General features: G+C 38.6%; 1 protein-coding gene across 1 annotated transcript in view; it reads right to left on the bottom strand.

Annotated features, from left to right (window-relative positions):
• The window catches only part of mTor (serine/threonine-protein kinase Tor), a 704297-nt gene that overhangs the window by 530155 nt on the left and 157409 nt on the right, over window positions 1-16733 (bottom strand). Inside the window, exons 14-15 of the mRNA XM_090387576.1 lie at window positions 15884-15977; window positions 7588-7793 (exon numbers count right to left, since the gene is read on the bottom strand). Coding sequence (XP_090243702.1) covers window positions 7588-7793; window positions 15884-15977 — 300 coding nt within the window. The remainder of the gene's footprint in view (window positions 1-7587; window positions 7794-15883; window positions 15978-16733) is intronic.

The raw sequence follows: 16733 nt of genomic DNA, 5'->3' as shown, positions 1-16733 counted from the left end.
GGAGCTTGGGAAGGTATGTTCAGAAAAAATTCAATTATAAAATATGAGCAGTGAAGAGAGTGATTTTTGATCCAGATTTTCGGAGCATTACATAATATATCCCATCGGGGCCAGGAGCACTGTTTCTTGATTTTGTAAGAGATTGCTGTAGCTCAAACATGGTAAATGGTTGATTATAAGATAAGGCAGAATTGTCAGTGTAATTTAGTCTGGATTTCTCTGCAACTGTTTTACGTTTTTGGAATGTTTGATCATAAGCATTACAAGAAGACAACAGAGAAAATACAATTCCCAGCGCATTTGATATTTCTTTGGGATTAGAGAGTTCTTGTCCATTCCAGTTCAGTAGCGGGGTGGATAGAGGTGAAAATTTATTGTTCAAACATTTTATTTTTCTCCAGATTAATCTGATATCGGTATTTTTATTAACTGATGTGGCAAATTTAATCCAAGTTTCTTTTCTTGCTTTGCGTCTGATATAGCAAGCTTTAGCTCTGAGCTGTTTATAGTTAATAAGATTGGAGGTGGTAGGATATTTGCGGAAAAGATTCCATACTTTGTTTTTCTCTTTTTTTGCATTATTGCAATCTTCATTCCACCAGTAATTTATTTTTCGTCTATTTCTTGCTTGATATTGAGGAATTGCGACGGATGCGGCTGCCAGCATTTGGTTTGTGATGTATTCGGTAACACTGTTGATAGAACCGGAATGAATGATATCGTTGTCAAATGAGATGTGCAATCTGTATTTTGCCCAGTCAGCCTTTGAAAATTTCCATTTAATTGGACTTTCCGTTGGAAAGGAATAGGATGTTTGAATTTTGCAGATTAAAGGAAAATGGTCGCTGCTATAAGGATCACTCAGAGATATCCAATCTATACTTGGAAAGAGGATTGGGGAACAGATGGAAAGGTCTATGGCAGATGTTGAGCCCGTAGGGAGATGCACATATGTAGGAGACCCAGTATTCACTAATGTTAAATTCTGCCTATCGATCAGCATTTCGATAAGCTTACCTCGTCTGTCTGAGGTGGGAGAACCCCATAATGGGTGATGTGCATTAAAGTCTCCTAGTAAACAAAACGGTGATGGTAACTGCATAACAAGATCTTCAAGTTCCTGAATAGTATATTGATGATTAGGCGGAAGACAAATGGAAACCAATGTTAGAGTAATACCATTAACAACACGTGTGGCAACGGCTTCTAAGGATGTTTGTAATGGAATACGTCTGGTGGGGATGCTTGAATCCACCAGAATCGCTACTCCTCCATGAGCGCTATTGGAGTCAGCCCTGTCTTGTCTGAATACAGTGTAATTTTTGATTGAAACTGAGACCAGAGATGTCAAATTAGTTTTTTGAAGCACATTGCAAGAGGTTTATAGTGATGAATTAATTCATGTATATCATCTAAGTTACTGCGAAGACCTCTACAGTTCCATTGGATAATATGTTCCATTATTTGGTTTTGTAAGAGGAAGATGAATCCGTCTGCTTTTTATGCATGGGTTGTTTGTAACGGTCGGATTTAGATTTTTCTTTTCTGGGAAAATTAGGACGTCCTGAATCATTTTTATCCTCCATATCTCCATCTGCATGCAATTCAAGAAAATCTTCTTGGTTGGGCCTATCATCAGTATCCATGCTTGTTGGTTGTTTCACCTCCACAGGATCTAATTTATGCAATTTATCTGCCATTGTACTGTGGGTTACGTTTTGAGTTGGAACTGTGAGTGGCGTATTATTACTTTGGTCCACTAACTGTGATTCAGATGTAGGTTAAGTTGATAGTACTGATCGAGCCCAGTCGGCATTCGATTTGTCGGGAGAGACTGACACTTCTGTCTGACATGCTACTGATTTGAAACTGTGGGTAGCCGAAGCGTAAGTGGTTTTTGGAATACTTAATTTTTTACCTGTCTTCTAGCTTCTTGAAAAGATACTTTATTTTCAGTCTTGTATTTCTGTATTTTTTTTCCTAACTTCCAGAGATCGCAATCTTTGGAGTAAGCTGGATGATTGCCCTTGCAATTAGGACACTGTGGAGTTTGGGCCTTGCGTTCAGATTGAGTATGAGTTTTGCAACCGCAGTTTGGACATGTTGCATCTCCACGGCATGCTGTCTGGGAGTGGCCAAATTTCTGACATTTGTAGCATCTCAGAGGGTTTGGGATAAAGGGCCGAACACGACAGTTTAAATAGCCTGCTTTCACTGAGGATGGTAGATTCGGTGAACTAAAGGTTAAAATTATGCTACGTGTTGGGACTAAGGTGCCATCTTTTCATATCATAATTCTCTTGGCCTGAGTGACATTTTGATCCTTTAGTTCCTGGATTATTTCTTCCTCGGAAACGTTCAATAGGTCCCATTCACTGATCACTCCCTTGGAAGAATTCAGGGTGTTATGTGGAGTGACTTGAATTGGAATTCCACTTAAAGATGAAAGTTTTAACAAGAGGTCAGAGTGTCTCGGGTGAGAGGTCTCTATTAGCAAGTCACCGGACTGAAGACGTTTCACCATTTTTGGAGATGCTGCTGCATTTACAAGGCATCGTTGTATGATGAAAGGAGAGAGCTTGCTGACAGGTTGTGAAGACAGAGAATGAATAATCAGGTAAGCTGGAGGTTCCTGCTTGTTTGCATCCTTTTTTAGTCTTTTCTACAATGAGAAGTCATGATCAGTTTCGTGGTTGTCATGATGAGAGCTATTTGTCTCTAATCGTGGGAAATCATGAGTGTCCATGTTTACTCCTTTTAGCCCTGGGAGAAGGTCATTCTTCTCCCAGATTACCAGCCCCGCCACGTGGAGGCAGGAGCGGTGCCACCAGTGACCAAGCGGTTATTACGGTTAGTAGAGTGAGAGTATTTAATATAAATACTAAAAAAGAAAGGTAGATTCCCTTTCTGGGTTCTTACGTAAGACTTTTTAAGTGAAGAACCACTTTAAGTGAACAAAACAGAAGAAAATCGCACAACAAAAATAGAACTATATCACTTTCAAAGATCACTTTATGAGTCGCAGGGAGAAATCGCTTGTCACTATCACTTGGCACTCGGGGCCAACATTCTTCTCTTGAACATCCTTAGCACATTCATTGGAAAACCAAAGGGTGAGATTTTAAAGTGGAGTGTGGAATAAAGGATTCCATTCCTACAAGAATAGTTTCACTGACATGATCTGAGCAAACGTTGACATCAGAAGTTTTGAAACAGTAATCAGACCAAGGAAAAGAAGAAAAGAAATCTCGCAGGTCATCCCATTTTGCATTCTTGTAATGCCAAACAATATGAGGTTGGGAATAGCCATGAGATAAAGGTTCCATTAGAGAAGAGACACCTCAGATTTAGGCATCTCAGATCACCAATTTGTGATCTGAGGTGCCTAAAGGACCACTTACTTCAACCGTGTACTTAGAAGGGTTGTGTGGGAGAAAAAGATCAAGCGTGTTGGAGGTATGGTTAGGATTGTCCAGTATTCTTGTAGGTAAATGAACAATCTGTGCAAGGTCATTAGTAATTGCAAAAGCTTTGGCATCTCAACCAGCTGGGTCAGGGTGACTAGAAAATGGAAGCCAGCTGGAGTTATGAACATTAAAATCACCAAGGAAAATTACCTCACTGTTAGGAAAGTTGGACTGGAGAAAGTCAAGTTGCAAAGATAAGAAGTCAAAGAGCTCCAAGTGATTACTGGAGTTGGGAGAATGGTAGAGACAACAGATGAATTTGACAGAATGAAGTAGAGAGATTTTAAGCCAGAAGAAGATTGAAAAGAGGAGATTCCAAATTACCAAGTCTCTGACAGGGAATATTGGAACGGACATATGCACAAGTACCATCTTTGAGACAAAAGGAATCATACAGCAAATAATTTGGGCAACTGAGATGAGCAGCAGTTGAATCAAGAATCAACCGATAACTGAGATTCTGTCAGAAAAAGTACATGGGATTTGGCAGACTGCAAGTGGAAATGGACATCGTTGAGATTTGAACTGAGACCACATATATTTGTAGAATGAACTAGGAAGTGCTTGGGAGGTTTAGATCTTTTCACAGATAAGCTTACTCTATTAGTTTGACAATTCATGGTGTATTCAATAGTAAGAAAAAGTGTGGGGACATGTTGTATGAAGTAATGAAATTTTTGGATATGGCGTACACATGGTAAGAATATACCCAGATCCTCGACATAATGTGGCCTCGACAATGCCCCCCACATACACACTACTCGGACTCCCTCCAGTCACTATCTGGCAGAGTAGAGGTAGCAAGATTATACACTAGATGATCTGGAAGCTTCCTAGAGAGTTACTAATAGGTTCGGTCTGGTGTACTACCTAGCGGCCAGCCTGCGAACACTGTTTTAGAGCTGCACTCTCGAAATGTAAGGAAGATTGGATCTCGCCACAATGTCCATCATAACGTCAAAAGTCATCAGTCATACTGCATGATGGAAGAGATGGGAAAGGTTGTCACTGTGTTTTCTTGCACTGTATAGATTGAATTGCACTAATTATATCTGCGTATATGATAGTAAGCAGCAAGCAGCATGGTTGTTGACTATGTGCAGTTTAAAGCTATGATAACACAGAGTTCTCCGTTGGAGGTTTCTTACCTATGGTGAAGGGAAAAACTGCATCAGCAGCAACACGACTATCAGTTTTAGATCCATCTATATACAATGGAATGAACTGTGCATATTGGGCTGTCAGTGATGCATGCAATTGTAATAAGTTCTGTTGAGACTGGGAATTTTTTCCCAGATCTCACTAGAAGGGGTTTCTCTGCATAAATGTAAGGGAGTTTCATTGGCTTCAGCACAGAGGCTTTGGATTGGAGATGTACGGTATGCACCAAGTGCAAAACAAAGGCCACTATGATGTATACAATTAAGCCATTATAACTGGCTTGGTCTAGCAGAGCTACAGATTATAAAGCCATAATCTAGTTGTAGCCATATTAGCACATGGTACAGGCACAGCAGGATAAATCAGTTAGCCCCCTATGTTGTAGCAGATGTTATTCTTAAGATATTTAATTTTGTCAGGCATGCTAACCAGAGGTTTATAATGTGATTGAGAAAACCAAGTTTTTTTTTTTATCAAATATTACAGAAATGGCAGGAGATAGTAGTAGTAGTGGCTGTGATGCAAGAAAGCAAGTGTATGAGCTTATGCAGAATCAGCCAAAAAGAAAAAAAAAAATTTACAAAACAAATCCCTCTAAATGTTTGTTCAGTTCCTCCTTAAATTTATTTAACCTATCAATTTCCACGACAGATGGAAGTTTGTTCCAGCAATTAACCACCCACTGGCTAAAGGCAAATTTCCACACTTCTGTTCTACATCTCTTTCCTCAATTTGAATTTATGCCCCATTAGGTTCGTAATCTGAACAAGTGGAAGAATCCCATCAGAATTCAGTATGCTCAACCCATTCAAGACATTATACACCTCAATCAGATCACCTCACAGGTGCCTAGTCTCCACTTGCTGCAATTTGCAGAACTTAAGCTTCTCTTGGTAAGAGAATCCCTTCATTCCCCTCACCAATCTTGTTGCCCTTCTCTGGACATGCTCAAGCAAATCTACATCCTTCCTAAAATGAGGCCTCCAGACTTGTACACAGTACTCGAGGCGTGGCCTGACCATTGCCTTATACCGAGGGACAATCACCTCCTTTTCTCTGATACTAATTATGAAAGTTTTCTTGGACTCAGGGGAGGTCCCCATGGAGTGTGCAAATGTATCACCAATTCACAAAGGGGGTTCAAAAAGGTGACACAAGTAACTATAGACCCGTTAGTTTAACTTGTGTTCCAGGGAAAATAATGGAATCACTGGTGAAAGAAGCATTGCTGGATCATCTAGATAAGACTGCAGTAATAGTTAAGACACAGCATGGGTTTGTTAAAGGGAGGTCTTATCTGACCAATTTGATTGGATACTATGATGTGGTCACAAAGGAACTGAATGTCAAAAATAATTTTGATATCATATACTTTGATTTCAGGAAAGCTTTTGATACTGTTGCACATGGAAGACTGCTGTACAAATTGGAGAGATATGGCATTAAGGGTAAGTTGCTACAATGGATAAAGGTATGGTTGAGTGGGAGAAGACAGAGAGTGGTAATCAATGGACACTGCTCTTCGTGGACGAATGTTATTAGTGGAATTCTCCAGGGTTCGGTGTTGGGCCCATTGTGTTTTGTATATTTATCAATGATATTGATGAAGGTATATCAGGTTTAATGTCCAAGTTTGCAGACAATACAAAGGTTAGCAGGGTTGTTAATGACAATAAAGACAGTATGCTACTCCAACTGGATCTAGATCAGTTAGGCAAATTGGCTGAAAGTTGCAACTGAAGTTTAACATTGACAAATGCAAAGTACTGCATATGGGTAGAAATAACTGAAGAGAAATGTACCAACTGTGTGGCACTACACTCAGGGAAGTGGAAAGTGAAAAAGACAGGGGGGTAATTGTCCAGTCGAATATGAAGTTCACTAAGCAGTGCAGACAGGCTGCAAGAGTTGCTCATGGTGTCTTGTCAATGATATACAGGAATTTTGCTAGCAGGGATAAGGAGAATATTGTCCCCTTGTATAAGAAAATGGTCAGGCCACACCTTGAGTACTGCATACAGGTCTGGGGGCGTCATTTTAGGAAGGATGTAGAGCTGCTGGAACAGGTAAAGAGAAGGGCAACGAGATTGGTGAGTGGAACAAAGGGTTGCTGTTACCAAGAAAGGCTTAACTTCTGCAAATTGCAGCATCTGGAGTCTAGTCTCCTGCATGGTTATCTAATTGAAGTGTATAAGGCCTTGAATGGTTTGAGCTACCTCAATGCTGAGGGGATTCTTTCTCTTGCTCATATTACTCACCTGAGAGGACATAAATTCAAATTGAGGAAAGACAATTGTAGAATAGATGTGAAAAAATTTGCCTTCAGCCAGCGGTTTTCGTAGGCATTACATTGATTGCATATTAATTTCTTAAGAAATGAAATTTCTAGCTGTTTGCAACAGGGTTGTATGCAGAAGTTTAGAAAGGAGGGGGGTTTTGATCCTTTAAATGGAAGGTGTTTCCTATTACATTAAAAAAATATATATATCTGTCAAAAAAAAATGAATATGGACTAAAACTAGTAAATGATCTATTTATCCATAATGAAAATGAAATGCTCTAAACAAAGCCGTTTATATTCATTTTTACTAAAAGTTGTATTAAAAATGGCCACACTGATCTCTGCAAAGTGAAAACCTTCCTCTAGTGGATACTTTCTTCTGACCCAATGGTCTCCACTTTAGAGAGGTTTCCCCAGAGCTGCATTACAATTAACACTATATATATATATACACATAATTGAAATAACTTTGTAAATAAGCTAAAATTCTTCAATATTATATCACAGTACCTTTTTCTATGGGTGCCTAATCAAGTCTACCTATAAATGCAAATTAGTTTGATTTTTCATATCACAGCAAAGAAGTCAGTGACAAAATGATACAAGACATCATTCACAATTTAAAAATTTTTGCTTTGTCATTTGCTTTGTATACATGTAATAAACAAACTGCCATACCTGAATAAGAACTTTGCGAAGAGGCGGCATGACATATGCAGGATTTAAAGCACTCAATCGGCCAATTGTACAAAGAGAAAGTTCTCTGATTTCAAATGTTTCATCATTTAAAGCAATAAATAAAGCTTGTAAATTCTCTGCTTGGCTAAGATGTCCATCAAACTTCTCATCTAATGAAGCAAGTACACAGTAACGAACATCTAAATCTAAGAAAAATAAATAAAAGTATATCAATACTACTATAAATTTAATTATCTTTGTATAAGAAAAATAAACTTTGTATATATGCATGCACATGCACACTATGTCACCAAGAGTGATGAGGCATTAAGAGAAAAGATCACAGAAAAGTTCACAGATCACATTTTAACATGGTGGGAAGACTTCTCAATATAGTAACTTTGCACAACACTTTCTGCCAATACATGACACATATGAAAGGAAATATTTCTACATCCATCCATCCAGAGAATTTTTAAATGGGCAAGATGTTTGCCTCAATGGATGAGCCCTTACATCACATTCCAGTTCATTCCAAAGAGGATTAACCAGAATGATGTGTTATTGGGTACAGATAAGGGATCTGAACAGGTCAATCCATCAGTATACACTGAGTTTTGTGACAGAGGGGCATTATTCTATTGAAAAACAGTTATGCACTATAAAACTGCATCAGTGTTGAAAAAACAGTATTACTGTGGAGGTCGTAACATCACCCTCTTAGCAAGGAACCTTCCACAAAAACTATTAACCAAAAACAATCGATCAAAAAGAGGGTAAAAAGTGGAACTAAACCATCAGAGTGCTATCGCTGTGCTTCTCCGTCAAAATAGTACGGCTCCTTTACAGAGTGCTCTGTGCTTTGGCACCACACTTGATGAAAACAATATATATCCAGATTCATCATTCCACAGAATCCTTTTCCACTCCTCCACAAGCAAAATATTCTGCACAAGACATTACCACATCCAACATGGTACATTCATTTCAGTGATGAAAGTTTTTGGCAGCAGTTTATCTATAGAATCCCCATTGTTGCAACACTTTTCTCATAGTACATGCACTGATAACAGGTCCTTTACATTCTCAAACCTTTTGGGTGATTCTTTAGTAACTCTGTGCTCAATTTTTCCTGACAATGTGACCAGGTGCTTATAGATCCCTTATCAAAATATGTCGCTTCTCTGATTGGTATTAACTTAAGTAAAGCCAACTGCTTTTCACATGCATATGATGTAACAGAAGTCTTCAAAATTATTAGAAGCTCCAAAATCCACTTTATGATAAACCCTGATGTATAGTATCACATCCTTTATTCAAATTTCAGTGACAGAGAAGTTTATTTCCATATAGCATATCAATTGTAAAGACACTTTTAACTTCTGCAACCTCATTTATATTTCTGTGTTACCACACTGTCCTCAATAATATTTGAATAATCAACAGTTTGCTTAAAATGTGTGCATTCATTAGTGTCCCAATATTTTTGGTAATACCAACAGCCAAGTTTGAAATGTTTTTAGCTATGGCCATCTATAAGTGAACACTGGCATAGCATTTTTGATCTTCTATATTACAGTACAGTTTCAGAAAGATACAATAAGCCAAACACTATCACTGATTCATGAATAATAATGATGTATGTAAATGCTGTTGTTTTATTTGGGTTTTTTGACACAAGGGCCTCTTGGCCATATTGTGCCTGTTCAATATTTGCTTATCACAAATTTTACATATTGTGATCACAAACTATTACAAAGATTTATGTGTTTCAAATAAGTAAACAGTTCCTCGAAATTTGCTTCATTGCCAAGAATATGTAACAAGGTTAACGGTTCCTGCAAGTGGGATAGGGAGATAAAGCTTGATTTTCTGATAGTTGAATGTCCCCATTCAACTATCAGAAAATTCAATTCTGGGAACATTCAATGAGAATATGTTTTATTGTTAGTTGCAACTGGTAAAAGAAACACTGAGGAGGGGTCTCTCCCATAAGCAAATACAGATGAGTTGGATGCGAATGACTAATGTGGAGCCTTGCTAGAAATACCTTTTTTATCTGCGGTGTAGGGCACTTTTAGTTGCCTAGAAGAGCCTGAGTCGGGATGTTTAGCGGTGTCATCTGCTTGTTCATTACCCGGAATGCCAACATGACCAGGTTTCCAGCAGATGGCAACCTTCTGGTTGGCTGTTTGATAGTAAAATAAATTAGATTGTATCACTTTAAGAATGGGATGAGAGGGCAAAAAGGTAGATTGAATGGCAGTGTTGTGCTTAAGGAGTCTGTATATATCAGAGATTGATTGATATGGCTGTTGTGTATTTTGTCTAGAGCTAGTTTTATTGCAAATAATTCTGCAGTATAGATACTGAATTCCGTAGGAAGAGACGCGGCAACTGAGAAAGTGTAAGAAACAGCTGCGGCACCTACGGCTGCATCTGTTTTGGGGCCATCCGTATAGATAGTTATTTTATCTGAGTTTTCCGATGAATGAGTTTTATGGAACTGTTGAAAGTTGATGTTTGCCAGAGAGGATTTTTCCCAACTTAAAAAGAAATTGTCACAGAGAGGTGAGCATTCAGTCCAGGGAGGTTCAGGAGTAGCAAGGTATTGGAATATGTTCTGAAATTTAATATCCCAACTGAGCATGAGCTCTTGCAGTCGAAACCCTGCAGGACAGTTTTCATTAGGTTTATTGTGATATAACGTGGCATATTGAGGATCAAACAGGTATTGCCAGCTGGGGTGGGATGGTATACTTTTAATTTTTGCCGCATAATTACACAATAGAGTTTTCTTCCTGAGTTGCAGAGGGGGTTCATTTGCCTCAATATACAGGCTGTGGACTGGAGATGTACTGAAGGCTCCCAAAGCTATCCTGAGGGCACTAAGCTGGATGGTGTTCAGACGTAATAGGGAGCTTTTCCTTGTAAAGTCATAGACAGGTGCACCATAATTAAAGCGTGACCGGATTAAGGTTCTGTAGAGGTGCAAGAGGAAGCTTCTCTTGCACCTCTACACCCCATGGCATGGCAGAGACAGCTCTTAGGAGGTTCAGGTAAGGTGAGCTTTTTGGGAAGCAAAATTTAGTTTGTTATCTAAATATAACCCCCATGGCATGGGGGTTATATTTAGATAACAAACCCCATGGCATGGCAGAGACAGCTCTTAGGAGGTTCAGGTAAGGTGAGCTTTTTGGGAAGCAAAATTTAGTTTGTTATCTAAATATAACCCCAAAAGGCAAAAATCGTTGGTGACAGGTATCAGGCTGTTTTTTAAAAATATCTCTGGATCTGGGTACAGTTTTCATTTTTTACAAAAATGAATTGCAGTGGATTTCTTTTCTGTAATGCCCATGATTCTATTTTAGCAATGGAGAACTGAAGCTGCCTTTCAATGATGTTCATAGTTGGGGATTGACAAGAAATAATGAGGTTGTCGGCAAACATGTACGGTTCTACTGTATTAGGTACATCCCATGTCATATTTGTAATTCTAATTGCAAATAATGTTGCACTGAAAATGGAACCCTACAGTACACCTTCCTCCTGTTCAAATGATTTGGATAAATTATTCATGTATCTGACCTGAAATGTTCTGTGGCGTAGGAAATTTTGTATAAATTGCTGTAGATGACCTCTCAAGCCGAAAGAATGAAGATCTTGAAGTACACCATATCGCCAGTTTGTATTGAAGGCTTTCTCAATATTGAGATTAATCATGACCAGATGTTGTCCCTTATGAAGGCATTACGGATATTTGCTGCTGCTTTTATTATTACATCTAACATGGAACGGTTTTTTTGAAACCTGTACTGATTACTATTTTAGCAAGTTGGTAGTTTCTAGGAACCACGTCAGCCACCTGAGAACCATTTTTTCCAGGACTTTGCCTAAACAACTAGTCAGTGAAATCGGCCTGTAGTTATGAAGAAAGGTACGATCCTATCCGAGCTTCGGGAAGGCTAGAACTATTGAGTGAGACCAGGAAATTGAGTAAGCATTTTCTAAGAATATTCGGCTGTAGTAGTTTAACAATGTCCTTTTTGCACTGCTGTTAAGCTGTTTTAACATTATGTAGTAGATCCCATCTGGACCAGCAGCACTACTGGATGTTTTATTGAGTGCCCTAAAAGTTCTGTTAATGCGAATGGTTGGTTGTATGGATGTGAAATTATTGTAGAAAAATTAATCTTATGCTGTTCTGCAGATTCTTTAATTCACTGAAAGGTTGGGTTGTAGGTGGATATTGCTGATACATCGGCAAATGTTTCTGCTAAGGCATTTGCTATTTCTCCCAGCAATGACAACTCCTTCCCTTCCCAATTTAGTATTGTAGCTGGGGACTGAACATATTTGCCATTAAGCATCTGTGTTTTTCTCCAGATGATTCTGCCGTCCGTGTCCTTGTTTATACTTGAGGAAAAGTTAATCCAGGCATCTTTCTTTGCTTTTTGTTTTATTTGGCCGAACTTGGCTTTCTGTCTTTTGAAGTTAATTAGGTTACTAGTTGTTGGGAATTTTTGAAATAAATTCCTGACTATTTTTTTCATGTTTGGCATGGTTACAATCTTGATTCCACCAGTAATTATTGTGTTTATGTTTTCCTGGTAAAGATTTTGGTATTGAAGTGGTAGCAGCTTATAATATTTGGTCAGATATAGGCCTCCGTGGCCGAGTGGTCAGGAGCCGGAGTGCAGTAGCACGCGCTCTTTGAGCAGACCAGGGTTCAAGCCCCTGACTGCTGAATACGGTCGATCTGCCAACCCGCACTGGACCAGCGTGGCAGATTATGGTCCATTTCCCTCAGCATGAATTGTTGAGGAGGCTTCCATCCTGCAGAGGGTTGATAATGGCTGCACTTTACCTTTTATGTTCTGTGACATTGTCTATGGGCTGGGATTGGATTTTTTTATCATCTAACTGGACATAAGAGGCGTATTCATTCCAGTGTGCCTTACCAAATTTCCAAATGGAGTGATGTGATGAAGGGGGAGTTTGCCAGTGTTTGGAGCTTGCAGAGAATTGGCAGATGATCACTGTTTAGTGGGTTTTCAAGAACAGACCACTCCATAACTGTATATATGGAGGGAGAACAGATTGAAAGGTCTGTTGCACTCATGGATCCTGTCGAAAAATGAATATAGGTAGGCTCACCAGTGTTCAAAATGGTGAGTTGATAAGCATCAAGAAAGGATTCTATTAGCTTACCTCTCTTGTCAATTGTTGGGGATCCCCACAGCGAATGATGTGCATTGAAGTCTCCGAGCAAGCAGAACAGAGATGATAGCTGGTCTATTAATTTTTCTACGTCTTCTAAAGAGGAGAAATTAGAAGGGATATAGATTGATGCTATTGTAAGAGTGATGCCAATTAAAATGCACACTGCCACTGCTTCAAAAGGGGACTGAAGAGCAATATGTTTCTATGGAACATTGGTTCCAACAAGAGTCGCCACCCCTCCACGGGCTGGCGAGTCAATGCTCCTATCTCGTCTGAAGGTGGTGTAATTTTTAATGTAATTAAGTTTTAATTTAATTTAATTAATTTAATGTATTTAAGTAAGTTTCCTGTAGGGATATACCTGCTGGTTCATAACGGTCGATGAGATCATATAAATCATCTTTTGTATTGTGAAAGCCTCTACAATTCCATTGGAGGATTTTTTCCATTAAGCGGTTTTGTCGTTTATTTTTGTTTCTGACTGCTTTTTAGTTGGGACTTGTTTGCATCGATCCAATTTCACTTTGTCTTTCTTTGGAAAGTAGGGACATGTGACGTCCATCTCATCGGTTGCATGAAGTTCTAATATACAGGCTGGCCTCGATTAACGCGATTAATTCATCCCGCGAGCGCATCGTGCAAAATGGAAACGCGTTAATCGAATATAATAATCAATAGGAAAAATTATAATTGGTCCTTGACCTTCTGGAATGTCTATAAAGAATTTTAAAAATACCTTTTAAATAACTTTTTAACTGTATACAATGTAAAATATAATGAAACTAATTATGGAATTAAATGTTTATTGCATAAAACCACGGTTCCCAAATTGCGCCACGGAATATTTTAAATTTTCGAGGGAAACACAGCGATACTCGACAGCTGTCGGACACCGTGCGAACTATTAGCTCGAGGTAGTTCACAGTTTCAACATTTCTTATTAAGTTGTTTGGACCTAAACGGAACTGTTAGGTATTTCTTTTGGTCTAGGTGTGCCATGAAAATATTACTGTGACACTAAGAGCACCGTGAACCGAGAAAGTTTGGGAACCTCTGACATAAAATATACAATGAAGAAATGACTGTTGCGGAAATATTTGGACAGTGTTGACTTCCTCTTTTCATCAATCAACTTCCGATAGCCGACAATCTTCTCTGGGCCCTGAGGAAATAAATATCGCAGAAAACCTCAAACCTTTTTGTTTGAGGTTCTCTGCGATACGAAAGATTTCATCTAGTCCTTTTACTGTTATCTCCTTCATGGTAACATTTTCATCTGGCTCATTTAAAAATTTTAATTTTTAAATGCAAGTCTGCAATGACTTTATTAGCGGGAGACAAACAAGTAACACATCTTCTTCCGATGGTTGATGGAACACGCCAAGGTGGGCAGCAGGCAAACGTTTGTTTATTGCCCATCCAATGCGTGGTAAGCTTAATGCGCAATTCAAATCTTTTTCAACTACTACATAAAAAAAAAAAAAAAAAAGATGGCATTAACTGGAAATTTGCATCGTGTAAAGTGAAAAGTGGTATCATTTTTTCAAATAGCGGTAACTGAAACATGCGTTAATCGAACTCACGTTATGCGAGGCCTGGCTGTACCATCATCTGTATCATTGTGTTGGTCAACATCCATTCCCATTGAAACTGGTGGGTTCGGTACCTTAGTTTTGCTATCGGAGGCACGTCAGCTGGAATGGTAATTGGGGTATTACTGGCTTGTTCAGTTTTTTGTTGTGAAGGATACTGTTTGGAAGTAGAGAGTATGGAACATGCCCAATCAGCGATGGATATATTTGAAGGAACTGTAACATCTGTTTGGACACCTACTGACTGAAATTGTTTAGCAGCCATGGCATATGTCTGCTTTGGCTCTGTTTTGAGTATTTGTCTTCTCGCCTCTGAGTATATGACTTTATTCTCGATTCTATATTTTTGGATTATTTTTTCCTTGTTTCCATAATTCACATATTTTGGAGAAAGTCGGGTGATTACCCTTATAGTTTGGGCAATGAGAAGTAGCAGTGCATTCAGATTGATTAAGCTCCTTTAATTCACAATTAGGACATATCGCCTCACCTCTACATGTGGATTGAGAGTGTCCATATTCCTGGTACTTTTAGCACCTCATTGGGTTCAGGATGTAAGAATCGACACGACAATATAGGTAGACTGCTTGAACAGATGTTGGTAGGATAGGAGAGCTAAAAGTGAGGATTATACTCCTTGTGGAAACAAGAATACTGTCTTTCCAAGTCAGGATTCTCCTTGCTTGAATTACTTTTTGTTCACAAAGCTCTTGGACTATTTCCTCCTCTGATACATTTAATAAGTCCCATTCTGAAATTACTCCCTTTGAAGAGTTTAGAGTGGCATGGGGAGTAATGTTTATTTGTTGTCAGGCAAAGGTAGTCAGCTTTAATAACTTTGCGGGGGGGGGGGGGGGAGTTTGCAGAATGTTGGGATTTCATGGTCTCTACCAGAATATACTCGGACTGGAGTTGCCTTACTGTTTTCGGTGAGCCTGCAGCAGACTCAATACATTTCTGAACAAGGAATAGTGATAACTTACTCAGAGGCTGGTCTTAGAGCGAGGGCAGAATGAGGAATGATGGTATCTCCTCTTGAGGGGTTGAGAGAAGTCATTTTCATTGTCATTTATGTCTCGTCTTGAGCTCAATGCTCTTAAGGCAGATACATATTGTTATCCATCTTTGCTCCTTTCAGCCCTGGGAGAGTGGATTTCTTCTCCCAGGTTACCGGCCCTGCCACGTGGAAGGCAGGAGCAGCACCATTAGAGTGACTGAGCAGTATAAAAGTTAGTATGTTAATTCAAGGGGAAAAAAGAAAAAGGGGTTTTTCCTTTCTGAAACTTGCTTATGATTTGTAAGACTAAGTTGCCTATTAATTAATAGAAATGTAAAAAAACTATTATAACTGAACCAAAACTATATCTTTGAGAAAACGCTCTAGAAATCACTCAGGAAATCGCTTGATCACTATAAAGCTTGGCAATGTGAATGCTACATTTTAATTTAAGAGTAATGAAAAACAAGTAAAGCACACAAACCTGCATCAGTAACTCCCACCATCAGAAGTTTACATAGCACATCTTGTACAGTAGACATAAGTGTAGCACTAAACCTTCCACTGCTCTTCATTGACTATATTAAAAAGCGATATAAAATTGATTTAGGCCTAGTTTAGAAAGCCAAATTAATAAAATACACAAAACTAATATTTCAAAAGTTACATTTGTTATTTACTAATACACGTGTCATACTATAGTGTGTTCTAACATTACTCTGAGTATCTACTGCAGAATTTCTATTTACTTTGCTTGATATTGAGATGCATGCTGATAATCTCAAAATTTCATTCCCTTACCTTACTTTAAGATTATGTAAAAGTAGCAAATTTAAGCTCTCAATTTCCACCTTCTGAAGAAGCTACCAACCAAACACATCAACTTTGTGCAGGTAATTGCCAACATGCATTTTGATATAAATAACATACAAAGAGCTCAGATATCTCCCCATCTAGCATCATTGAAGTATACAAAAAAATACTTCAAGGCATATAATTTATACTTTTTCCTCCATGGCAGTTTTTCCCACTAGTCACCTGTTTGGAGAAGTCTAGGGTAGAATCCCTTCATAGATTGGTGCAATTTCTAAAAGAGTCTTCAATCAGGGCTGTAGTTAGTTGATCTCAGATGAGGAGAATAGAATTCTCCCATAAGTTATGCTGAGTTTTTCAGTTTGAACAACATGCAAATCAGTCTGAGAATGATATTGCACAGCACCTCATGTGTTGACAAAGTGCTTGACCAGAGGACCTAATACCAGTTCTGGTATTTGAATTACCCCATTTTCAATAAATAAAATTACTAACTTCATCACCATATTTTAAGTCAAAGT

This window comes from Mastigoproctus giganteus, chromosome 13, assembly GCF_048544385.1.
Source record: "Mastigoproctus giganteus isolate SK-2022 chromosome 13, ASM4854438v1, whole genome shotgun sequence".
NCBI lineage: Eukaryota > Metazoa > Arthropoda > Arachnida > Uropygi > Thelyphonidae > Mastigoproctus > Mastigoproctus giganteus.
Note: the sequence above shows the minus strand (reverse complement) of the source record. Positions and strands in the feature narration are given on the sequence as shown.